The sequence below is a fragment of the Balaenoptera borealis genome (assembly GCF_965194805.1).
Source record: "Balaenoptera borealis genome assembly, chromosome: 7".
Taxonomy (NCBI): Eukaryota; Metazoa; Chordata; class Mammalia; order Artiodactyla; family Balaenopteridae; genus Balaenoptera; species Balaenoptera borealis.
The window spans coordinates 118,643,772-118,670,901 of NC_138864.1; the positions used below are offsets into that span (position 1 = coordinate 118,643,772).

Sequence of the window (27,130 nt, forward strand, 5' to 3'; positions counted from 1 at the left end):
GCTTTGCAATGTTGTGTTAGTTTCTGCTGTATAACAAAGTGAATCAGCTGTACGTACACATATATCCCCATATGTCCTCCCTCTTGTGTCTCCCTCCCACCCTCCCTATCCCACCCCTCTAGGTGGTCAGAAAGCACAGAGCTGATCTCCCTGTGTTATGCGGCTGCTTCCCACTAGCTAGCTATTTTACATTTGGTAGTGTATATATATCAATGCTACTCTCTCACTTCGTTCCAGCTTACGCTTCCCCCTCCCTGTGTCCTCAAGTCCATTCTCTACATCTGCGTCTTTATTCCTGTCCTGCCCCTAGGTTCTTCAGAACCATTTTTTAAATATTTTTTAATTTTTTTAGATTCCATATATATGCGTTAGCATATGGTATTTGTTTTTCTCTTTCTGACTTACTTCACTCTGTATGACAGACTCTAGGTCCATCCACTTCACTACAGGAACATGTTTGAAACCACATCCACGGTGGCCACCCAGCTCCATTTTGGATGCCTGAATCACAGTTTTATATCTCGTCAGAACAAAGAACGAACATCAGACATGACGGGGGTACATTCCTTCAAGCTTTCAGAAGAGGAAGATTAGCACGTACACAGTGAGGCAGCGTGACCTTGGTACCTCAGAAGGGAACCTCATCTTTGAAGGAGTACTAGCATTGGCATCATCGGAGGGGGCAGGGCATTTATTCCTATCTTCAAAGTGGACATTCTAAACAATCTGGTAAATGCATTCTTTTTTTTTTATAAATTTATTTATTTATTTATTTTTTATTTTTGGCTGTGTTGGATCTTTATTGCTGTGTGCGGGCTTTCTCTAGTTGCGGCGAGCGGGGGCTACTCCTTGTTGTGGTGCGCGGGCTTCTCATTGCGGTGGCTTCTCTTGTTGAGGAGCACGGGCTCTAGGCGCATGGGCTTCAGTAGTTGTGGCGTGCGGGCTTCAGTAGTTGTGGCTCGCAGGCTCTAGAGCGCAGGCTCAGTAGTTGTGGTGCACGGGCTTAGTTGCTCCGCAGCATGTGGGGTCTTCATGGACCAGGGCTCGAACCCATGTCCCCTGCATTGGCAGGCGGATTCTTAACCACTGAGCCACCAAGGAAGCCCACATTCTTTTAAAAAAATGGTTAAAGCAGATGTACCACACATGTCTGACAGGTCCACGATTCTTAACCACTGCGCCACCAAGGAAGCCCACATTCTTTTAAAAAAATGGTTAAAGCAGATGTACCACACGTGTCTGACAGGTCCTGAGACAGGTTGTTCTCGTTAGTATAAATTTCAAGCCAAATCATGTATAAGCCGGAATGACTTCCCCATAGCTCAATACATGAAAATTTCCTCTGGCAGAACTCAGTCACAGACACCCTGAACAGCCCTCTTCACTGACACTAACCATGGTAGTGTACAGGCAAAACCCGAGAAGGCAAATCAGGGGTAGTCGGTAAGCCTAATGGTAAGTGAGCCCGTGGGAAATTTGCACCCTCACTGAGCTGAGCTCGCCTTCCTCTGTAGCCTGAGCGTCCTCCTGCTAAGTGAGCTCTGGCTCAGATGCAGAGCCTGAGCGTCCTTCTCATATCCCCAGGAGAGACTGAAGAGGGACTGTGGACGGGGGTAGGCAGGAGGCCAGGCACCAAGGCACAGGGTGGTGACCGGAGGAGGGACCAGCCTGCACCCAGCATTCGCAGTCCTCTTCGTGCTGCTCTTTGTTCTGCTCTGTGTGCTGGGACTCCTGGCCAGTGGCTTCATTGTCCTGGTGCTGAGCAGAGAATGGGTGTGACCAGGGAGGCTGCTCCCCTCCAGCGTGATCCTCTTTAGCTTGGGTGTCTCCTGCTTCTGCCTGCAGTGGGTTGGAATGGCGAACAACTTCTACTACTTCCTCCATCTGGTCGAGTACCGCGGGGGTCCTGCCTGGCAGTTCTTTGGTCTACGCTGAGACTTCCTGAACTCGTTCACCTTCTGGTTTGGCTCCTGGCTCAGCGACCTCTTCTTCATGAAGACTGCTAACTTCACCCACCCCACCTTCCTCTGGCTGAAGTACAGGTTCCCAGGGTTAGTGCCCTGGCTTCTGCTGGGCTCTCTCCTCATCTCCCTCATCATCACCCTGTTGTTCTTTTGGGGGAACCACGATTTGTATAAAGGTTTCCTTATTAGAAAATTTTCTGGTAACCTGACCTACAATCAGCGGAGCAGGAGGCTGGAAATTCACCATTTTCTACCCCTGAAACTGGTCACCCTTTCAATTCCTTGCTCTCTTTTTCTGGTCTCGATGGCTGTGTTGATGAACTCTCTGAGGAGACACATGTGGAGGATGCGGCACAGTGCCCACAGCCTGCAGGAGCCCAGCGCCCAGGCTCACACCAGAGCTCCGAAGTCACTCATCTCCTTCCTCGTTCTTTATGCTCTGTCCTTCATGTCCCTGATCATCGATGCTGCAGGGTTCTACTCCTCAGAAAGTGACTGGTACTGGCCATGGCAGATTTTAACCTACTCGTGCACATCCATCCATCCCTTTATCCTCATCCTCAGCAACCTCAGGCTTCGAGGGGTGTTCAGGCAGCTAATTTTGTTGGCCAGGGGCTTCTGGGTGGCCTAAGTGGCATGATCCCCTTACCCAAACCATGAGAAGAGACTCAAGTGAGGGTGACAAAGCTACAGTCCACTTACATGGAAACATCTTCACAGGCAGAAATCTACTGGATCGTGTCGTGGGGTTTCTCCTTTGGGAAGGAGAGGAGGGGAGTAAAATCTGGGAACTCTCTGGCACATGATTTCTTCCTGAGACACTATTAAAATGTGGCCCCAGGGGTCCCAGAGAGCCAGTATTGTCCAGAAGTTCGGATTATAAAATTCTGTGCTACACTCTCTGTATCCACTCTGCTATGTGGAAGCCTTCGGTTAAAAAGTCTTGATTAACTGTACTGTCTTATCTCAACTGCCTACTGGGAAATTAAGAAAAACTGTGTCTATTACTGAACTAGGGTGTGGATGGGGAAGCAGAGACCTTCCTAAGGAGAATGTAATAGTCACTACGTGAGCCCCAAGGGGCAGTAGTTGTGGTGGACAGTGGCCTGGGCTGTGAGGTTTAATAGTCCTTCTTTCTATGGAGATTCTTTTTCTCTCACCAAACTTAGATAATTTGATTTTAATTTGATTAAAACTACTAGAAGGTTTCTTTACACCACCCCATTTATTTTCTCTTTAATATTTCTGTTGTTGTGGTCTTGATTTTCTCTAAGTGGCAGCCAGACTTTTTCCATGTTTATTCTTCCTTTAGAATCACACGTTGTGATTTTTCTCCTTTTTCAGATTGTTTCAAACTTTTTCCTAATGTGAATGTCTCAGTCACATGTGAATTAAATAAACATGTACTTTTTGTTCTTAAAAAAAAAAAGCAAGAATTTCACTTAGTTTGTGTTCAAAACTGTTTAACCTCTAATTTAAAAAAAAGAATAAGAATTAAATCTTATGTTTAAATATTGTTTTAAAACAGTTTTTTCCAATTACTATGCAAAAGTTTTTAGAAATAATTTTGGAGAAAATTTTAATTAGAGTGGGGTGCCTCTAAGGCAGGCTTAAAAGTTTTTGCTAAAAGGTATCAATGTGCAAATTTCAGAGACTAACTTTCAACTGGATTCCTGATATTTTAATCTTCTCTGAGAGTAAAAATAATTTCCCTTCTGATTAGGGTATATGCTGCTGAGTGGATGTACACTCATGAACTAAAATCTTTGGGCAAATTATTCTACATTTTTACTTTAAATATTTTTTTAATAGGTAATACGTTTGCATGGTTAAAAATTCAAAATATACTAAAGAGTTTATATAAAAAAATCTCTCTCCTACCTTCCCCTTCTGAGGCATTCTTATCATTTCATGTCTGTCCTTCTAGACATATTTTATTCTATGATAAAAAGCCACTAATACCTAACTAACAAACCAGTCAACTAACTTACTTTATGTACTGCTATATTCCATATCAGTAGCTAACTAACCAACGGCCTTATTATCTATCTTTTCCCTGTGGCCTTCACACAAATGATTGTACAATATTCATGCTGCTCTACACCTTGCTGTTTCTGCTTAACAATACGTGTATCTTGGAGATCTACGCATGTGGACGCACATAGCTTTTCCTCACTTTTTTTAGGTGTACCACAGTTTTTAAACTTGTCACCTGTTTGTGGTCAGTTAAGTTGCTTCTTGTCTTTTGCTATTACAATAATAATGGTGCAATGTTGACTGTCTCTTCTACATATGTAATCTTGCACCTGTGCAAATTAACTATAGAATAAATTCCATGAAATGGAGTTACTGGGTCAAATGGCATGTGCATTTCTAATTTTGATAAGTGTTGCCCTCTATAGGTTTGGATTAATTTACTTTCCCACTAGCAATTTATGAGTATGCTGGTTTTCACACTTTTCATTTTTTGGCCAATCCGGTAAAAAGTGGCATATTAGTGTAGTTGTAATTTGCATGACTCTTATTTTGAGTAAGGTTTATCATTATTTTATATGTTTAGAGCCATTCGTGTTTATTTTCTGTGAACAGTCTATATCTCTGCTTAATTTTGGATTTGGATTTTGGCTTTTTTCTTATTGGTTTGTAAGAACTCTTTATATCTTAGAGAAATTAGCGCTTTATTTTTGATATGAGTGGCAAAACATTCCCCCACCCCCACCTTAAAAATTTTAATTTTTCTTGATTCTAATATTAAATTTTTAAAACTTCTTTATTTTGGAATAATTATAGACTCACAGGAAGTTGCAAAAATAGTACAGAGTCCTATGTACTGTTCAGCCAGTTTCCGCCAATGACGGCATCTTACATAGCTATAGTACAATATCGAAAATGTTAATGGTTCAGTTTTCACTAATTTTTTTAACCTGCATTCATGTGTGTATGTGATTCAATGCATTTTAACCCCATGTATAGGTTTGTGTAACCACAGTTAAGACACAAACCATTCCATCATCACAAAAGAACTCCTTCGTGCCGTGACTATGCATCTGTACCTGCCCCTCACCATATCCTTTGTGGTTTTTTTGTTTTGTTTTGTTTTTGTTTATGCTTCTTACTTTTATAATAGTGGCTTGTGCCACGCAGAGTTTTTTTATCCAAAACAATTTTAGTAAATGTTGAGATTTTTGTCTCAGAAGGCATTCCTCACATTGATATCATAAAAAAACTGCCTTTTGGTTTCTTCTAGCACTTTATGCTTTCATTTTTATATTTAAATATTTGACCGCTATGGAATTTATTCTTATATAAATTATCACGTATAGATAAATTTTACTTTTTTTCCAGATTATTAGCTTGTTTCCCTAACACTATTTATTGCTCTTTTTCTTCACTAATTTAAAATGCTACCTTTTATCATTACTAAATTCCTGTATATATTGGTTTATTTCCAGACTTTCTATTATGTTTCACTGCCTTGGTGTAATCATGTGCCACCACCATGGCATTTTGACTATTTTAGGTTTATGATGTTTGAATAACTAGTACACTAGTCTTTCTTCATTAATCTTCTTTTTCAGAAATTTCTTGGCTATTATTTTTAAAATAATAGTGTCTGGTCTCAAACAAAAATTTCTTTTCTATTATATGAAGTTGATCCTGTTAAACATATAATTTACCATAAGGAGACATACACATCCACAATATTGAGTCTTCTATTCAAGAATATGGTATGCATTTCCATTTGTTCAAGATTTCTTTTATTACTTTCAGTAGTGTTTTAACTTTTTAAAATATAGATCTTCTGCATTTTTTGTGATGTGAATTCCTAGGTATAGTTAACCCTTTATGCCTTAGTTTCCTGGTATATTAAATTTGGTAATAGTAACTGTCTTAGAATAATTGCGAAGATTGAAATGTGTAATATATGTGCATGACATATAAGTAGTACTCACCATAACTTGTTAATAGTATGATAGTAATGCATAGTTAATATTATTTTTTCAAATTATTTTCTGTGTCTGAGTCAGATGAAGAGAGTAGGGGAACCAGGGTGTGGCAAGGACTTTTCTAGCCACAAGGAAAGACCAGTTTTTCTTTTTCTTTCTCTGACTCTTGTTTTTTTCAATGTTTTGAATTGCCAAACAGGGCAAATATGCTAAGTGTGACTGAGATAAAGAAAAACCACTTGTGGTGGATAAGAAATCACTGAGAAGGAAGTCTGATGCTAAAGAAGGATATTGGAAGTTCACTAGAGGGTGTGACTGAGAGAATAATTTACTTAAGTAGCATTTTGACATCAGCTGAGGGAAGTGAAAAAAGCTAGGAGTTGTTTTTTGTTTTGTTTTTTCCTTTGAAGAAATAAAGGGGAAAAGATGAAATTATGATAGGAATAATAAGAGTGTTACTAAACATTATGTAGCTATTATCTTTAAACTAAATTCTATATTGTATTTTGTAAGGTTGCTATGTTATGCTGTTATATTGAAGAAAGAAATGAAAACACTAAGAAAATGTATTAGAAATCAGATTAGATCAACGGGAAATCAGGTTGACTGTGGACACTGGACCACATGCTCTCTTTGGGCAGTATTTTTTAATGGTAAGTCCAATTCTATACCATCAGGGAAGCTTATCTAAAACCCCCATCTTATCAATCAGTGGCAAATATCACAGCTCTCTAGTAAAGGTTTTATAAAACACATTTTCTAAAATTTAAAAACACGTTAATACAAACCAATACATAAATCGGGACGTGTTAACCTTTTGTGGGGGCCACAGATTGTTTGAGAATGTATTCAGTTAGCAAATATTTTTTGAGTGCTTCCATGTAGACAACGCCCTGAGCTGGGGATAAAGTAGTATCACAGAAAAAGCTTCTACCGCTGTGGAATTTACCGCCTTGTGGGGAGTCAGGAATAAAGTGTCTAGTCATACAAGTGAGCATGTCGTTACAAACTGGGACAGGTGTGAGGACGGGAAAGCATGGAGGCCTGTGAGTTTGTGTAACAGGAGGACGAGGCAGAGAGCTGGGGTGGGGGAGGGCCACTAGCAGAAGGACTTCCTCAGGAAGTGATAAAAATTGGCTGAGATACCACTTTAGCACACAATTCCAGACGGGTCATAGACCCAAACCTGTCAGTGAGCTCCAGGCTAATAACCCCTGCTCTCCAGTGGTGTTCCTGGTCTCGATTGTGTGAAGTAGAGAATGCTGTAGGGGAGATTTTGTTCTGGATGGAAGAGATTGGATTTGTGCCTGAAGAGCAGGGACGTTCTGCAGTCAGGGAACCTCTGTCATGGGAATTCCCAGGTGTGCTCAGATCCATGTTGCGTCACACCTATTTGCTCCCTCCCTTGTCTCTAAGTGATTGTAAAATGCTCTCCTAATCTAGTTCCCATCTTGGACCCTGAGTTTTGTCTCCTGTGCTTCGTGCACTGATTTATTCTCCATTAAAAAAATAAATTTGAAGGCTTTCCCAGGCTAGTGCCTTGGTGAGACTCAGACTCATTTTGTGAACCTGTATTAGAAAAGCAAACTCCAAATCCCTCCCGACAGGGGTGGGACCTATCTAACCAGGGCGTTGCTGCTTGAGATATGACATAAGACAGAAAAACAGGGTCATTATCAGAGCTAACACTTAAAGAAAACACCAAGTAAGCTCTGCTTATTTTTTTTTTTTTAAACATCTTTATTGGAGTATAATTGCTTTACAATGGCGTGTTAGTTTCTGCTTTATAACAAAGTGAATCAGTTATACATATACATATGTTCCCATATCTCTTCCCTCTTGCGTCTCCCTTCCTTCTGCTTATTTTTGTTTGGTCTTCAGATGTTACTCAGATGGCATGGTTATCTTCTCAATTAAAAAAAAAGGAAAATAGAAGGTGCTTTATCTATAGTTATACCCTCTGTTCAATTCTCAATTTCAAGATCTGATCATTCATTTTTACTTCTAACATTTCCCTGTATTCTAAATAACTTCTGGTCTATATCCACTAGCTTCCCAATTCTTGGTCTTTCAACCTTACCTTAAACTCTGCCTGGTCTATGAAGTTTGCCCTGATTAGAGGAAGTTGAATTATAAATAGTTGATTCACTTACTCCCACTAGTGAAGCATGAAATAGAGAGTTTTTTGGACTAAAAGAAGAAAAAAGTTTGTCCTATTTATTTTTGTCTCAATTAGTCTAACAGTCCTGGTGGAGAAGAAGAGGATAACTTCTAGAACATCATATATTAGATGTGCTATTTCCCACATCAAAAACTGTGCTATCTTGCTATTGCCTCTAATGCAAATTCCATGGCCTTGTTTTCAAAGCCCTACTATGCACACCATCCCCACTTTCCAGCCTTACCTCCTCCGCAGGACTCCTCAAAATGAAATCTTTGCTGTAACCAAACTGGTTTGCCCACTCTTTCCCAGACAGACCTTGGTGTTTTTTATCTCCTCACCTGGCTTACGTCATTCCCCCATGAGCCAAGAATAAACCTCTCTCTCTCTACTCCCTCATCTATCCAAGTTCTACCATTTTCTATGGCCATTTTAATTTTTCCTTCCCCTTCAATTCCTTTGCAAACCACCCAGTTTTTTCCCCTTCATGGGGGAATTTTGTGAATCCCATGGGCTTTTAATTTCTATCTCATATTTGGCAATTAACCAAATGTTGCCTAATTGTACTTTTCCATTGCTGGATTATGTTGCAATTTCTTTTTTGGTATTTATCTCTTATCTTTCCAAGTAATCCCCGGGTTATGGGGAAGGACCTCATATTAGACTCGGTGTGTCTCTTGCAGCACCTGGCATGGTATATTGAACACAGTGGAGCTTGATACAAATGTGTTTACTGATTGATATTTCTTTCCAAGTCCTGCATTTTGTCCAGGGCACCATGATGCTGTCAACACTAGGAGGGAGTTATGATGATAGCTGTGGTGATGCAAGGAGTCAAGGTGAGCACAGAAGAGAGGTTCATTAAATGTGCTATCTGACTGACTGACTAGATGGTGAAGTTGACATTTAGGACAATGATGAAAGTGGTTGTGGGAATTATTCTGATGTTCACTCAGTCAACAAATATTTAACATTTCTGATTGGTGTAAACTGCTTTTGAATTTCGGTGAAAAAAAGCAGAGTTACAAAGAAGATTCCAGAGCTTAAGTCATTATTTGTCGACACCTTCAAAAACAAAGAGTACATCTTTCACACACACATGTACTTGTGTGTATACAGTTGCACAAACACTTTATCCCTTAGTACAAGCTTCTCTGTTCTCAGGGGAAGCCCTGCTATTTCTGTTTCTGAGTTCTTCTGTATTTCTCTGTTTCTACAACTGAATTCCTACCCAGCATTCAGCTCAAGGCACCAGCAACACAACTACACTAGAGTCCACCAGGACACCCTAGTGTGTGTGACATCCACACAGGCAACATGATTCAGCACATGGTGCCCACAGCTGGGCAGGTGCATGTTGATTGCCATCTCCACTACAAAATTAGCCATGCCCACAAGCCAAGAGACCACTATCAGCCTCGGGCTGACTGCTGCCATGTAGTGCAGGGGGTCACCCACCATATAATGGTCATAGGCCATTGCTATCAGCAGCGGGAACTCAGTCCCCTCCAGAGCCAGGGAGAAGAAGAGCTGGGCCCCACATTGAGTAAATGGTCTTCTTCTCCAGGAGGAGGTGCACCAGCAGCTGGGTGACCCCACTGGAGGTGTAGCAGATGTCCACTATGGAGAGGTTGCCGAGGAAGAAGAACATGGGCGGGTGGAGGCGGGCGTCCAGCCTGATCAGGAGGATGATGAGCCCTTTGCCCAGCGGGGTCAGCAGATAGGCGGCCCCAAACAGGACGGAGTTCAGCCTGATTCTGCCTGTCCCTGGGGAGGCCCGTTAGGACACACTCACTCACCCAGGTCAGGGTATCCCTCCCATGGAGCAGGTGGGCCAGGCTGCAGGAGGAGGTGCTGGGTTAGGGAGGCCAGAATCAGAATCAGAATCCACAGTCTGGGTTTGAACAAAGGACTTTAAGTAGGACTGCAAGTACTTGTATTTTTCCTCCATTAGACTCTGAGCTTCTTGAAGTCAGGGACCTTTTCTGATTTTTCTTTTCATACAAAGATTCCTAACAAATGTTTCACAATAAAAAAATTTTGTTGGATAAATGAATAGAAGGAGTTTAAAGTAGTAGTCTTGAGGATTATTATCTGATCCCAAAAGGTAGGACTTGTATTCTGAAACTCCCCCTTGTCCTTGTTACTCATGCTGGAGCGGGTGGTTTTCCTGCTTCTCCCATTATCCAGGCTGGGTCAGTGACAGAGAAAAAAATCCCTCATTTGGTTCTCAGTTTACTGATTAATCAGGCTTAATCCTAGGATGATAAGATCAAGGCATCATTGTAGAACATTATACCAACTATAATTATGTCCCAGCTTCTTGTGATTTTGCTATTTCCTTGGTGAAATGCTGGCATTTATTTGAATGCTAAACTAAGTGATTAATATAAGATGAATGCACACATCACCTACTTGCAATGACAACGTTTGGAAACTGATGGTGCCCACTGATGAAGTCAGTAAGGGAGTGCCTCTAAAACCCTTGGAGCTTTGTTATGTGTAAATCCTTCTGTCATAGCAAAGACATGTTTGCCCTTGGAACACCGCCCTATTTACTTTGCTTGTCGTTAGCCTCTATCAAAGGAAAAAGATGTCTTTTTTTTTTTTCTTAGTAAAAAGGTGTAGTAATAAGCAATTTTATAGTCTTTATTTCTCTATTAATAACAAGACCCTCTAGTCCCATTTCAATGTTCACCTTATGTGTCTTTACAACACGTCGGGAGAAGGTAGTGCTATTGGCTAGTATGAGAATAAGTAGAGACCACAGAGACACATAGAAGAGTCTGACTGCTGGGAAAGCCCTTTTGGATGTCCATTAGGGAAAGTTTGAGAGGGAAGGAAAAAACTCCAGGTTAAAGGGTTTGCCTGTGAAAATCCCACAGGACCCAAGGTGGAAACCAGAGCAGTGCTTTCCACATTGGCTACACATTAGAATCACCTAGAGTACTTTGAAAACTCCAGAAGCCCAGACCACACTCCAGAGTAATTAAATCAGAACCTCAGGAGGGTGAAACCCAGACATTAGTATGTTAGTAACTTTTAATATTTCCTGGTAACTAAAATGTAAAAGAATCACTGCTTTAGAGGGAACTTTTAACCTTATTTTTGAAAACTTAAGACGTAGAATTTTTGAGAGAGGAATATGTTTAGAGACAAAACCAGTAGAGTTTTTGAGGAGGAAAAATCTTTGACCTAAACTTCTCATTCTTTGTTTGAAGAAGTTGAGGCCAAATCCCACTGAATAGTGAAAAAGTGATCCTGGATTTCTTGCCGTTTGTGTGCTGGGTCTCCCCTTAGCTTTAGCCTTCTGAGGTCTGGTCCAAAACAAATGTTTTAGAATATCTTAGATCCAGGGAAGAACTAGTATCAAATGAGACAATGTGTGAGAAAGCCCTTCATAACTTCAGAGCATTATCTAAATAAAAAGGGTTTGTATTAAAGATATGAGAGATGGGTCACAGAATCCAATGAAATGGAAATGAAAACAATTCAACCCAAGTCTTTCTAACAGGGTTTGAAGATAGGGCTGTGGTTGGATGGGGGTGAAGAGGGCAGAGCAGCTGGATGCTATCCTCTGTCTTTCCTAGCTAGTTGGAACTTACCAACTTTCTTCTTTCAGTCCTTTTGTGGCCGGAAGGTGTCACTGTAGAAAATGCCCAAAATAGAAACTGGCTTTGGCACAATACCCAGCTGAGTTTCTGAACCCTGCACCTGGGATGGGAGCCCCTGGCTTTCCACAGAGCCTATTTCTTGTGTCAGTGCAATAGGTAACCAAGCTATAGTCCCCGAATGTGGCTTATGAGTGCCAAGAACAGCAACTGAAATTCTCACCATTGAAGAGACTAAAATGCAAAGTGAGAGTCACAGAGAAGAATGTAGGCTGGAAGGAAATTCTAGGATCACCATTTCAACCTCATCGTTTTACAAATGAGGAAACTGAGACTCAGAAAGCAGAAGTGGTTTGCTCAAGATCATTCTGACAGTTGGAAGCAAAGCTGGAACTGAATCTGAAATCTGAGGACCACAATCCCCATGTTCTTCTTGCTACATCACATTATGTTACCACTTGGAGCATGAAGAGTGTATCACAGCGGCTAGTAGGGAGCAGCATCCCCACAGAATGAAATGCAGCACAGGTTTGATTTATGGGGGGGGGGGGAGTGTCAGAAAAGGGGTGGTGTTTGGATGCCGCTCCTGGGGAGCCAGGTGGAAACTTTGAACTGCCACAATGTAACGCAGGAAAACAGGCTGAAGAGTAGTTTGGACAGATCAGTGGACGGGTGGTCCAGTTCGTCAAGTACCAGCTGACCTCTTTCCATTTTATCTGTAAAAGGGAAACATCCACCCCATAGTGTAATGGGGGGTTAGAGCCCACATACCTTGACTCTTAACTTATTCTGAAGCCAGGAGGTGGAACTGGAAAACCCCCTCCACTAAGCCCAGCTCTTTCACTCCCCTTTTCTGACTTCTAACAAGCAAGTTGCTTGAAGGGTAGAGAGGGTATTTTTTCTTTTTATTGTGCCCTTTCTAGTTCTAACAGAGACTGGCATATAGAGCCGGTGGACTGAATGAATGAGTGAACATCATATCGAGGAGTGGTTTCTTTAAAATTCATCCTCTTATCTAGGAGCTCAGTGTAGAAGCTTATCACTGATGTTTTCAGAGTCCGCTCTGTGATACCGGCTCAAGAATGACTCTAATAGGAAGGGTCTTTTGAGGGACCAAACAGTTGTTTCCTCCTGATTAGTAAGTACCCTTTAAATACATTGAGTCTCTCTTTAAAGAGGCAAGGACCAAGAAAAATTTCTAAATTCTAAAACTCAAACAATGGGATAAGTAGGAAAATATTTTGGACATTTCCCCCCTCTTTTCTAACCTACAACCTAATGAGCTGATGTCTTCTTTGGATAAACTAGATGTATGCACTACTGCTGCAGACAATACAATCTAAATTTTATTTTATATATAAATTAGGATTAGAAGGTGTCAATAGATTATTGTCCCAACTACGTCATAATTTAATGAAGGATTATAGCTCAACAAGTATAGAACCAACATCAGTTGACCCCTTCCAACTTTTAACTGGTTTTATCAAACCTCATACACAAAGTTTGTTCATTCAACTACTTGATGAGCATTTCTGTAGCCAGGTTATGTTAGAAGGTGTACTAGGATACCACACTCCTCAAAGCTGGATGTTCCATAGACATGTGATGAGGGTAAAGGAAAATACATCAAGGTATAAGCCCTGTTGGTTTGTTCTCTCTCACTAAGGAGGAAGAACTCCTGAGGTTTCTTTGCTGTAGAAATCACAGACACTGGGTAAAGGGCGGGCAAATGCCTAAGTGTGGAGGCTTTGGTTTGGGGGAGAGAACTTTGAGAAGGAATAGAGAAAGGAAAAGGTAATCTGTTGATCTGAGGGAAGAAATTAACAGTCTAAAAATGAGAAGTCTAAAAATGAGAGTTAAAATATGTTTCTCAGGGGATGGAGCTGAGTGCCTCAGATGGGAGTGGGAGCAGTAGGGGAAAGGACCAGGGAGGGGATTAAGAGGAGGATGGAGGCTGGTGGTCATGGTCCTAGGGGGAGAGGGAGGCAGGAAGGGGCTGACGGAGTGAGTGAAAGGGAGGGAAGGGAAGGGGAGGTCTTCAATAAAATTAAAAACAAAAGTTTTGCTGGACATTTCTCCAAAGAAGATATACAAATGGCCAACACACACATGAAAAGATGCTCAACATCATTAGTCATTAGGGACGTGCAAATTAAAAACACAATAACATATCACTTCATACCCACTGGGATGGCTACAATCAAAGAATCAGAACTTAAGTGTTGTCGAGGAAGTAGAGAAATTGGAACCCTCATTCATTGCTAGTGAGAATGTAGAACAGTTCAGCTATGGTGGAGAACAATTTGACATTTCCTTAAAAAGTTAAACATAGAGTTACCGTATGACTCAGCAGTTCCACTCCAGGGTATGTACCCAAAAGAATTAAAGACAGTTTTTCAAACAAAAACTTGTACATGAAAGTTTATAGCAGTACTATTCACAATAGCCCAAAGTTGGAAACAACCCAGATATCCATCACCTGATGAATGGATCAACAAAATGTGGTTATTTCCCTACAAGGGAACATTATTCAGCCATAAAAAGGAATGAAGCCCTGCTACATGCAACAATATGGATAGACCTCAAAAACATTATGCTAAATGAAAGAAGCCAGACACAAAAGATCACATATCGTACGATTCCATTTATATGAAGTATACAGAACAGGCAAATCCATAAAGACAGAATGCAGACTAGTGGCTGTAAGGGCCTGGGAGGGGGGATGAATGGGGAGTGAGTGCTTAAAGGATATGAGGTGCGCTTCGGGGGTGATGAAAATGTTATGGAACTAGATAGGCATGAGGTTCCGCAACATTGTGAATATACTAAGTGCCACTGAATTGCGCATTGTAAATGTTTAAAATCGTGAATTGTTATGTGATGTGATGTGAATTTTACCTCAATTTAAAAAAAGTTTTGCTAGGAGTTTTCAAAGATACTTCATTTTCTCCTCCTCAATCTTTTGACATTTTCTCAACAGACTGATTAAGTTTGAATTGTTCTCAGTTTATATTTTGTATATTTGCTTGTGGGTAAAACAAACCAGAAATCTGTAATATTTAGCTAGGAGATGCTTCATTCTGATTTTTTTTTTTTAATTTTTATTTATTTATTTATTTATTTTTGGCTGTGTTGGGTCTTCGTTTCTGTGCAAGGGCTTTCTCCAGTTGTGGCAAGCGGGGGCCACTCTTCATCGCGGTGCGCGGGCCTCTCACTATCGCGGCCTCTCTTGTTGCGGAGCACAGGCTCCAGTCGCGCAGTCTCAGTAGTTGTGGCTCACGGGCCCAGCCGCTCCGCGGCATGTGGGATCCTCCCAGACCAGGGCTCGAACCCGTGTCCTCTGCATTGGCAGGCAGATTCTCAACCACTGCGCCACCAGGGAAGCCCCATTCTGATTTTTAAAAGTTGTTTTAAACATTTTTCTGGATAAAATATCATTGCCTCACTTTATTCTCACTTTACATTCTAGAATGTTTAGAGTTCAATCATTAACTGGGGGTTAGAAGAGTAGAGTGAAATTCTCACTAACAGGGAGTTGTAATTCTTTCTTTTTTAAGTAGCTTGGCTTATCTCTAATGGTACGTGGCACAATTCTTAGTCAAGCATGTGTTCTGAATACATCCTTCAGTTTTCATAAGAGCATATCCTTAGACCTGATTATGTAGAAAGATATTTGTTTGAGGTTATGAATATTTCACTTTTTGGCCAGCCACCTGCCACCCACTGCAAGTCTGAAAGGGAAGTGAGCAGAGTGATATCCACGTGATTCACACTGTGTCCAGTCCTGCTCATCAAGGGTGTGGGGATTATTACTATGACTTTGGCTCCAAGTCCCCATGTGAATACCCCACCCTACTGAGCTGAGCTGGACCACGTGTGATCACATGATGACCTTTGTACCTCTGGCCTAAGACCTGTTTGATCCCATGGGCACGGTGAATCTTGTAACTTACAGCTTGTCCCCTCTTTTTTCCCGATTTCAGAAAAGCTTAGACATATGGTTGTAGAATTTAGGAAATAGACTTTCTTGGCATAAATTTTGTGTACTGCTCGAGCTTCTGATTTAGTCTTCCTTTCTAATTCATATGTGCCAGTATATCTTTTTTTTTTCCATTTAATTTTCTGTAGGCTGTATGTATTTCTAAGTTGTTGTAATTCACATTTTTTAGACTAAGTCAGGAACCAAAAATAGTGCCCAGAGATAAAATTCCATTTCTCTATTATTTCAAAAGATAGTATGGATTGTGGCCTCTCTCACCTGCTCCCTTACAGACACGTGCACACACATGCCCACACATGCACATGCACACAGTATGCGGAGGGTACGCTCCAGTGCCCACCGTCTTCAGAGTGAGGCCCTCTTATGACAAGGTCACATTCTAATGTTTCGATTCAGAGCGCCTCATCAGAGCCTGACTCAGAGCAGCCTTCATCTCCTTGCTCCTCAGACTGTAGATGAGCGGATTCAACATGGGGGTCACCACAGCGTAAAAGAGCACCACCACCTTGTCCTGCTTGCCTGAGGCCGTGGAGCCAGGCTGCATGTAGGTAACCGGGGCCGGCCCGTAAGACATGGAGACCACAGTGAAGTGGGAGGCGCAGGTCCCGAAGGCTTTGTGGTGGCCCCCGGATCTGGAGCGGATCTGCAGGATGGTGGCCACAATGTGGGTGCTGGACAATGCGACCAGGCAGCCGGGCGCCAGCAGCACCACCATGCTGGAGGCCACTGTGACCGCCTGGTTGAGGGTGATGTCCACGCACGCCAACCTGATGAGTGCCAGTGTCTCACAGGCCACATGGTTCAGCACGTGGTGCCCACAGGTGGGCAGACGCACTGTGACCGCAGTCTCCACTGAAGCATTAGCCAGACCCACGAGCCAGGAGACCACTGCCAGCCCTGCACAGAGCCTTGGCCGCATCACTGCCACGTAGAGCAGGGGGTCGCAGACGGCCACGTAGCGATCACAGGCCACTGCTGCCAGCAGCAGGAACTCAGGGCCAGGGAGAAGAAGAGCTGGGTTCCATGTTGGGTGAAGGAGATGGTCTTCTCCAGGAGGAAGTGCACCAGCATCTGGGGGACCCCACTGGAGGTGTAGCAGATGTCCACAATGGAGAGGTTGCCGAGGAAGAAGTACGTGGGAAGGTGGAGGCGGGCGTCCAGCCCGATCAGGAGGGTGATGAGTCCGTGGCCCAGCAGGGTCAGCAGATGGGCGGCCCCAAACAGGACAGAGGGCCCAGCCTGCGTCTGCCTGTCCCTGGAGAGGCCCATGAGGACACACTCACTCCCCCAGGTCGGGTTGTCCCTCCTCGTGGAGCAGGTGGGCCAGGCTGAAGGGGAGGAGCAGAGGCAGGGAGGGGCAAGTGAAGGTCTCACTTCAGGAGTCAGGGAGTAAGTCGTGGGCCAGGACTGGAGCACCTCCCCTCAGGTTCCTTAACCTAGGTGCTTAGGAGAGAATGCAGTGAAGGTGGTGGGGAAAAGGACATTTGAGTTCTCACACTAGACTCAAGGATGAAGACCCTGTTCTGGTCATCCTTTTATATCTAGGATCCAGCAGTTACAATTATATAGGATATAAGCTATTGGTATAGAAGGAAAGATAGAGGGAAAAAGTGGTGGAGAAAGAATTATAGGAAAGAAAAAAGGAAGGTAAAAGAGAAAGGAAAACTAAGGAAGGAAGGTAGGAAAACAAAAAGGAGGGAAGTGAAGTAGAAGATAGGGAAGAAAAGAAGGAGTCTCCACTGTGCGGTGGCTGTGGGAAAAGCATTACAAGCAGATACTTGAGACCAAGAGGAGTGCCTAGGGGTCCATCCCTAAAAGACTGAATTCATTTGCTTAGTATGTTTCTTCTGGGGTCCAGATCTGGGTCACTGCCTAGAAAGGAGTCCTCTCACATCATTCTCGTGCCCATCAGTCTGGATGAAGTTTAAATACTTGAAATCAGTATAGGTTAAGCCCCTGCTGTGTGCCAGGGACTGTGCTAGACATCAGACACATGGCAGTGGACCAGAAACACAGAAGCACGAGTCTTGCTCCTTGGTTCTTATAATTTAATTGGGGACATAGAGATTAAATTAATGATTACAAAAATTAATTAAGTATAATTGTGCTAAGTGCTATGAAGGAGAAGAACAAGGTTACTAGTTGGTTAATTAAATTTGCAGCTGTAATTAAATTATGACTGCGCTTATGCCTTATTTCTCAATAATATGCAATTTATATAGTAAGTTGCAGGCATTTATTTAGATGTTTAAATAAATGATAAAAAAATATAATGAGAGCATCTGGAAACCAATGATACTTACATGTTACTACTGAGTATGAAATGACTGAGATCCACTGATTCTTTTCAAGGGGAGTGAATTCTTTCTTAGCTAAGTTTGCACTGGGTCATTTTCCTTCCAACATGTTCACCAGTCTTCTATAAACATAGAATTAAATGCCATCAGTTTTTCTTAATAGAAATGTAATATCAAGGTATATTTCCTGCTCTTAAAATATGAATAATTAGTACATTAATTAACTCAATTATTTAAGAATATTTACTGAGCATATGAGGCACTATGCTTTCAACCAACCTCTAGGAAATACTGCCTTTCAATGTTAGGAATTTGTTTTAGAAAATCAGCAGTGCCACAGAATCAAATAAGAAATTTAAAAATATTGGGTCTTGGTAAAATCTATGAGAATCAAATGAGACAGCGTAACAAAGGACAAAAGCAATATATCAGTGTTAAGAAAACCAGAGTGGAGCCACATAATCAAATACAACAGAATTGAATAGCATAATCCAATTCAGATTCTCTCTAGCTGGGAAGGGGGTCTGGGCGCTGATTGGTGGAGGGAGAGAGCCGAGAACCTGGATGGATCAGGCATCTCTTGCCTTCCACTCAGTCCTGGTCCTGCAGTGGCCAGCAGGTGTCAGTGTAGAAACTGCTAAGAATAGAAACTGGCTTTAGATTCTCAGGATTGGAGACCAGGTTCTGGGGCCTGAGTGCAGTAGTTGGTGGTTGGGATTCTAAGCGCTGCCCCAGGGAGCCTGTGGCTACCCACAGAACCTCGCCCTTGTAACAGCAGAGAAAGCAACTCAGCTCTGATCTACTACAATCCGGAGGCTGTGACAGCATCCAGAATCCTCACCTTTAGAGTTGCTGTCATGAATCCAGATTCCCTTCAGAAGGGCTCTGTTACTATATAAGAAAATTTTTAAAAATGTTAGACATGAAAAGAATCATAGAGATCATGTATTTTATCCATTTAATTCTACACACAAGAAAACCAAGGAACAGGGGTAAGGTGATTGACCCAGGTGTCAGATCTACCTGGGAACCAACCTGGAACCAGGTTTAAGACTGTGGTGCACATTCTCAGTTCTCACTGAACCTGTTAGTGAGGGACGGGAAGGGGTTCTAAAAGGATATGGTCTAGGAAGGGAGGCACCTAAAGAATCTTAGATTGGAGGCCCAGGACAGCTATCTTGCCATGCAGAGAAATGCTGTGTGGTGAGTGGGAAAATCTTTGAATGAGAAGTCAAGGGACCTAAGTTCTTGTCTGCCTCTTCCATTAGCCTGCTATGTGCCCTGGGCAAGTTACTTGTCCTCTCTGAGCCTCAGTTTCTCCATTTGAAATGTGGGAATAATAATAATGCCTAGCTCACAGTATTTTGAGTAAGATCAGATGAAGAAATGAATATGGATGGGCTTTGTAAAGTACTAAGTAAACACAAGTGGCTATTGTTATTATACTCAACAGGTGAGGTCAATTTGCGTGGTGATAGGGGGACAAGAAACAATATGAATTTGTGCTATAAAGGCCAGAAATTTAACAGAATGTGGGCCATAAAGCCCCTCTGCAATTCATCTTATTGCCTAAATCACTTAATTAAGAAGACCCTGTTACTCAGTACTATATAATAACCTATATGGGAAAAGAATCTGAAAAAGAATAGGTATATGTCTGTGTATAAGTAAATCACTTTGCTGTACGCCTGAAACTAACACAATGTTGTAAATCAACTATACTCCAATATAAAATAAAAATTAAAAAATAAAGAAAGAAATAAAAAGACCCTGCTTAAATAAAGTGAAGAATAAGGTAGAGTCTGTTTATACCAGGTGGGTAGTACCATGCTCTACACACAGTATAAGTGCAATATATTTTTTTCCAATAAAAATTTGATGCTGTTTTTAGATGATGATAAAAACATTGATTTTTATTAATAGATGGCCTTGTTCTCAGTTTTGGGGGATAGTTAGAGAATTTCTTTCCATTTAGCTTGACTTAGTAAACATTTACTGAGCACTGAGTAGAACCTGGTCCAGTGGCAAGTGCTGGGGTGAGAAGGATCAATACAGTCTGGTCTCCATCTCTAGCAACTCGGCCTGGCAGGAGGATGGAGAGGATGAGTTATCATGATCTTATCAGAGTTTTCAGAGGAAGCTTGAGTATCAAGTCTGGTAACAGGAGACATAGAGTCGGACTGTGTAAATAGCCGGAAAGATATGTAGAAATACTAAAGTAGAAGCAAAGAAACAAGTGCATTTGCGTCTTGAAAAAGTAGATGTGGTTTACAGCGTATGTAGATTGGTGGTAAGGAGACATGGTTTTCAACCTGTATCAATAAAGCATCTAGGTATGGTTGTAGGTCACTACCTTTCTGAGCCATAGTTTCTTCATCTGCAGAATGAATAAGTTAGATAAACACCAAGATTTCTACCAGCTGTAAAGATCTGCAGTAAGTGAATATACATAAGCTGTAGTTTAAAGCAGTATAAAAAGAGGGGAAAAAATCTTTGATCTTTGATTACTCTAAGTATGCATAGCTAGTGGGACTGTAGGAAATAAGATATGAGTTTCTGGGGTTGGGGATCAAAGCATTCATATCACACATAACTGTTTGGGGAAGTGCCAATGAGTGAGACCAGGTTGGCTTGAAAACCAGAGGCTAAGGAAATAGGGACGGCACCATACAAATAGAAATGGGTCAAGGCTGAAAGACCTGTAGGCTTTTGACACATGAACTTCTTTCCAAAATTGGACCCAGATATTTCTTACATAGTGGGGTAATCCATAACAACACTAGATTAGGGACCAAACCTGAGAAAAGGAGGGGTCCATGTCTATCTTCCGTTCTTATACCAATCCCACCTTCTCCATTCCTCTTTTTATCTCCAGTATAATGCAAATGCCTCAAAGCTAAGAAAAGAGCCTTATCTCTCTTTATCGACACTCTTCAGCTCTTTGAATGTATGTCTGTATATACTAAGCACTTCAGTTTATACTGTTGATTGGATGACTGACCAAGACCGAGGACTTTATTGAGTGGGAAGAATCAAAGCGCCTCCAACTGCAACCAGCGAGAAAAACCAAGCAGAGGATCCTAGGACAGTCCTGGCTGCTTCCAGGGGTTTGGGCTCTATTGTCTCACCCTCCTCCTATTGTTCCCTGTGGAGGACGCACCGAGGCTGAGTCCTCACCTTATGCACAGAACTCACTTTGGATGGGGAGGCAGCACATCTTTCAGGAAGTCCTTGAAGCAGTGGTCCATCCTCTTCTTGGGGATGGAGGTTTACTTTGTCAGTCTTAGCTGATAGCTTTCCAGAACCTAAGAATCCCCAGAGGGCAATTACTTGCTCTTGCTGTGTTTCTTTTTTTTAAATCATCACCTTTTTTGACCAGGATTCTTTGTTTATGGCTGTGTTGGGTCTTCGTTTCTGTGAGAGGGCTTTCTCTAGTTGCGGCAAGTGGGGGCCACTCTTCATCGCGGTGCGCGGGCCTCTCATTATCGCGGCCTCTCTTGTTGCGGAGCACAGGCTCCAGAAGTGCAGGCTCAGTAATTGTGGCTCACAGGCCTAGCTGCTCCGCGGCATGTGGGATCTTCCCAAACCAGGGCTCGAACCCGTGTCCCCTGCACCGACAGGCAGATCCTAAACCACTGCACCACCAGGGACGCCCTTGCTGTGTTTCTTTACTCATTCTCTCCCCAAGCTTCTTCTCAGCAACCACAGCTCCCTACTCTTCTAAGTTCCCAATGGGATAAACATTTTGAAAATGTTTTATCTCAACTTTTAATTGTCTTTCTAGTTCTCAGAGTAATGAGCCCTTCCCTGACTTTTTTTGAGTCTTTCACTGCTTTTCAAGGCTATGGCATTATTGGAGACTTTGACAGGAGTCAGGAGACAAGAATATTTACACCTCTGACCTGATGGGAAGGGACTGAGATTAATTGGGAAGGGACTGAGATTAACTGGGGAGGAGAAGTGGAACTAAAATCCAAGTTTGACCTCCTTTCTAAGAGAAGATGAATGCGTCTTCTCCCCTCCCTCCACATATCTAGTTTTAGCGACCAGGGAGTGGGGAGTAAAGTAGAAATTGCCAAGTAGAACCATCATGTTCATGTCCTGGAAGTCATCGAGAAGTCCCAAGTTCACAGTCATTAAAATATTCCCACAGGCTCCTTGGTGGTCTCCAATATCACATAGCTGTTGAGTTGTGTATTCTCACACTATCAGAAGTTTTTCGGGCTTTCCCTAAGCTTGATCTCCCAGTTCTTGATCATCTTCCATGAAAGTTTTAATCTGTTCACTGGAATTACTAGAAGGAGCAGAGAAAACGGTGGGTTGGGATTCGATTTTGTTCCTATTTACTTATCCATTTCTGTAATAATAGAACACGGTCTTTGGTAAGATGGAAACAGATACATTGTTAGCAAGTAACCCATTAGAGTTTTTCTATAATAATTGGTCAAGATTAGCAAGATAAAATTTAATTATCTTGAAGATTTGCCAGTTTAATGACAATGGACTGGGGAACGGTAGTTTCACTTCATGCTCTTCCCTTTGTGCAGGACCTGTAATCTCAGGTTCACCTCTGTTCCTTCTACCATCCAGCTATGCCCAGGACCCAAAGGACCTGAAGCTCTCCCAACCTCAAGCATTGAAAACTGATGGGGCCTTTTGACAGAGTTGGAGCCAAAAGTTGAGGGGAGGGCAGAAGTAAAAAGAAGTCTGAGGGTACCATGAGGGAGAAGAGGGAGAGAGATTGACACCTGAGAGGTAGGACTCTGGAAGTACATCAAAGATAGACTTAGTATAAATTAATATAGGTGACTCAAGTGTAAAATAACTGCTGGGTGCCATCTTCCAGACAACATAGTGTATGGTCTTCTAATAAAAATATTTCATTGCTGTTAAAACAAAAATGCAACTTTCCTACTTTTCCAGACACTAAGGTTACAGATAATATGTAACTGGGTGAAGACAATAGGTTAGAAAATAGTAGGTTCAGTACAATCGTAAATTGAAAAGAAAATATACACACAGTTAGATATGCATAAAGACAGAAACACAAAGAAAGAACTGAAAGGATAATCATAAAATGTCAATAGATTATCTCTGGTAATAAGTTTATAGGTATTTTTATTTTCTTCTTTTTGAAAAATGTCTATAATAAACATTTTTCTAATATGATCCCAAATTAAAATTTAAAAATTATTATTGATATAGATATGTCACATTGAGATAGGGATGCTGGGAAATCAACTTGCTGGCTTAATGTCCCACACTACTGAATGGTCTTTGGAAAACATGGGTGAGTGTTATGGGGTGGAGGGAAGGTATAATTAAAATCCTGCCTCAGCAAAGTAGGTATGACTACAGGTTTTAAATCATTTATACCATGAAAGGTGAATCTGTAAATATTCTATGGTGGCAAACACTCTGCACTAGGGACAAGATAACTGGTGTTTGCTCGGGCTTTGGTGTAAATAGCTCTTTGCCTTTGGGCATGCCGTTTAATCTCCTTGGGTCTCAGTTTCCACACTTGTGAAACAGAGATTCAGTGAGACTCTAAGGATCCTGCAGCTCTGGAAGTCTATGTTTTCCAGTGTGGACATTGCTATATTTTCCTAGGTACTGACACCTGAGACTGGAGTTAGACCATCATGGGATCCAAAGAGTGATCTTGAGGACATAGGGGTAATTATCTCCTTTGAGCCTGATTCACATGAGGAGTTTCATTGACAGAACCAATATTTTATGTTCTATTTGGATCCCTAGCCCTTGGAGATAATTCACTTCCTGCAGTGTCTGTGCAGCCCCAGGCCTGCTGCTTCCCTGGGTCTTTCCCTTCATTCCTTTGGAATATTCCCACGACTACTGCTTCCCCACCCCTTACTTCTCCCCACTGATATCTCCTTGCCACAAGACTTTCCTGTTACTAGGAATAGTTTAGTTCACTCCCAGTGAACTACTTTATCGGGTTCTCAGTTATGCACCTACCTCCCCTTTTAGTTCTTTCTTCTTTTTTTCTCTTAACCAGGGATAGCTTTCCCACATGAAATGTCAAGAGGCAACTTCTAGGAAAGCAGGTTACCTGGGCTGATGATCTCTACACTTGACAGCCGATTCAATAGCTTTGGCTACAACTCATCACTAATTATCTCTGTCATGAGAGGGTCTGAATACTCCTCTTATTCCTACCTCTAACACACTAGGAAAATGTAAAATGATTTCTGTGATTTGGTCTTCTCTTTGTGCATAAGCAACTATGTGACTTGAGGGAAACCACTTAGGTGGTGCTGGTGGGAATGAGAAAGAAAGACTTGGCAACTAATATTTAACGAGTACTAAATGCTTTATAAGAATCATCTCCTTGAAATTTTATGTAATTTCCTTATTTTATATTAACATTGGACAGGTTCAGTACAGCTCATTTCTAGAAAAGAAGTCTTTCCTTAATAGATTACTAGCACACACAAGGAGCTCAGAGCAACCTTTACTTCCAGATCAACTTGCCTAGGTGATGGTGAAACAACTTTAAATACTCTTCATGGATGTTATATGAAAATGTAGCTTATTTGTTTTCTATAGTGATCTTATCATCCCGAGTTTACATTCTGATGCTTAGTATGGAAAGAGGAAAGAAAGCAAACAATATAATACTGCCAATTAAAAATATCTTAGTTTCCTACAGTATAAACAGTATCTTTTGACTAAAAATAATCCTTCCAAGTAAATAGTTAATTAATTCAAAGTTCAACCTTTGATCAGAATGGTTTATTTCTTTCTTTTCTCACTGGTGGATTCTGGGTATAAGAGAAAACTGCTACTATGGGATAACGTGGAACTTGGGATGAGGGTGTAGAATCACTCTTGTTTCATGCTGGTCCTGGTGCTGGTCTCTGCAGTTGGGCAATCACTCTTATCTGCGTGTGTACACATGGCAGGTTTCTGCTGAGACATGGTCAGTCTGGATCTAGCCCATGGCATCCAGTATTGAAGTCTGTGGCTGAGGGACACATGGGCAGTTTGTTGTCTTGGCCTTGTCAGGGTTCAATGGCAATCCTTTTGTTGAAATGGTTCCACTTAGGGGTTTCTGATGTGATTCTGCCCCCCGTTTTCCACACACACACCACCTCCAAGAACTGACCATGATTCCTTTTGGGGCCATGGCTTAGGAAGTCCACCTTGTAGTCCTTTTTCCCCACCAAGTTGATCCTACCCTGGCAGGTTCTCTGGTAGAACTTTCAGGTGCCTTCTATACCTCGCATTTGAAACGTGCAGGAGCTTGAGGCATCCATCCCATGTTCTAGGAGCGAGGAACCTGTCTCAGACCTATTTGGCGCCCTCTTCCACTGCTGTGCTGTGGCCTCCCGAGCTACAGTCTCCCGTGAGGTCTCCAGATGGGGATCAGGTAAACATTTCTACCTTTGACGCTCTCCTCCCCCTATCGCTTCTCTATCCTTTAATCTCTGTGCTCCATATATATCCCAACTCTGATCTAGCAATCAGCAGTCACTCTGTTCCATTCCATTCTTCCATGGATGCCATTGCCTGGTGGGGCTGTGGAACCATGTGGGTAGAGGAGGAATTGAAGGACTATACCAGGGCAACTCTGACTACGGGATCAAGCAGCTACACGACAATCAGATTGTCATCACTAAGCATAAGACGTGAAATATTTTGCTAAAAGAGCCTGTTTGGTTCTTTGTGAGAGTCCCTTCCAGGTTCCCCTAGCTTGGTATGGGCTCGACCCTAAAGGGGGACTTGGGTATGTGCCATGTCCTGGGGAGTGAGGAGAGGATAACAGTGTTCTGTCGAATTCGTAACAACTCTGTGAGGCAGGCACGGACTTGGCCGGAGCTAGATGATTGGTAAAGAACCAGCTGAGATGAAAATCATTATATGACTGATTTCAAATCTTAGACTCTTGGTGAAAAAAAATTTTTTCTTTTAGGCCGCGCCACATGGCACGCGGGATCTTAGTTCCCCAACCAGGGATCGAACCTGTGCCCCATGCAGTGGAAGTGCGGAATCCTAACCATTGGACCTCCAGGGAATTCCATTAAATTTTAGACTCTTTTCACTAGACCATGCTGCCGCCACCATTCTTTTCTTTCTGAAATAAAAGGGTTGCAAATGGAAGAATGTAGAAGTCTCTTCATGCCTTGATGTTCTGAACTTCACTACATAGAGGTCAGCAGAAGGAGAAGCAGTTGGGATCTTTTCCATGCCCCAGTTAAGCAAAACCATGCCTCTCACCCAAAAGGAGGAGAGAAAAGTTCTGGCTGGGTGTTTCCTGCTACTCTTAGATAAAACTGTCTTCCTGGCCTTTAGATGAGGAAGCTGACTTGCTTTTTTCTCTGGAGTCTTCCTACTCACCTCCAGGTCTCTACATTTGCCTCAAGCTTGCCCTAATAAAATTGGCTATTTTTAGTACTGAAATGGTACTGTTTGGGGAACTGAAAGTGACTGTAAACCTTTATATTTTCTAAGGGAACCGAGACATTATGCTACATGCTATGGATTTAGTCCAAGGATACCCCACAGTTCGTTTTTTTTTTAAAATTAATTAATTAATTAATTAATTAATCTTTGGCTGCGTTGGGTCTTCGTTGCTGCGTGTGGGCTTTCTCTAGTTGCAGCGAGTGGGGGCTACTCTTCGTTGCAGTGCACGGGCTTCTTATTGCGGTGGCTTCTCTTGTTGCAGAGCACGGGCTCTAGGCGCACAGGCTTCAGTACTTGTGGCACGCGGGCTCAGTAGTTGTGGCTCACCGGCTCCAGAGCGCAGGCTCAGTAGTTGTGGCACATGGGCCTAGTTGCTCCGCAGCATGTGGGATCTTCCCGGACCAGGGCTCGAACCCATGTCCCCTGCATTGGCAGGCGGATTCTTAACCACTGCGCCACCAGGGAAGCCCCACAGTTCGGTTTTGAGGGTGTGGGGGTGAGAAGGAATAAAGTTATTTTCTGCTTATACTCTGAGAATTCAGGATGTTCAATGAGCCAGTTCCTCTTAGTTCCCAGAACACAATAGATCTGAGATCTGGTGGTCTGGAGCCTGGGAATCTCACCCTGGATCTGACCTTTTCCCAAGACTTTCAAGCCTTTTAAAAGTCTCAGATGGATTCTATGTAGCAGAGGTGGTTTTATCTACTTAGCAGATCGTGATGT

At 42.2% G+C, this 27,130-nt stretch overlaps 1 protein-coding gene and 1 pseudogene across 2 annotated transcripts; one reads left to right on the top strand and one right to left on the bottom strand.

The window, feature by feature from the left end:
* Nucleotides 1-549: 549 nt before the first annotated feature.
* LOC309631875 (taste receptor type 2 member 41-like) lies at nucleotides 550-7,640 on the top strand (the record flags this gene model as incomplete). Its single annotated transcript, XM_082398754.1, is given in 4 exon segments — nucleotides 550-558; nucleotides 1,618-1,776; nucleotides 1,780-1,932; nucleotides 1,936-7,640. Coding segments are annotated over 4 exon segments (981 nt in total). The 3' UTR covers nucleotides 2,596-7,640.
* A 5,410-nt stretch (nucleotides 7,641-13,050) lies between these two features.
* Nucleotides 13,051-26,536, bottom strand: LOC309632711 (olfactory receptor 2F1-like; annotated as a pseudogene). The gene has a single exon. The product of its transcript is annotated as an olfactory receptor 2F1-like (transcript).
* Nucleotides 26,537-27,130: the final 594 nt, after the last annotated feature.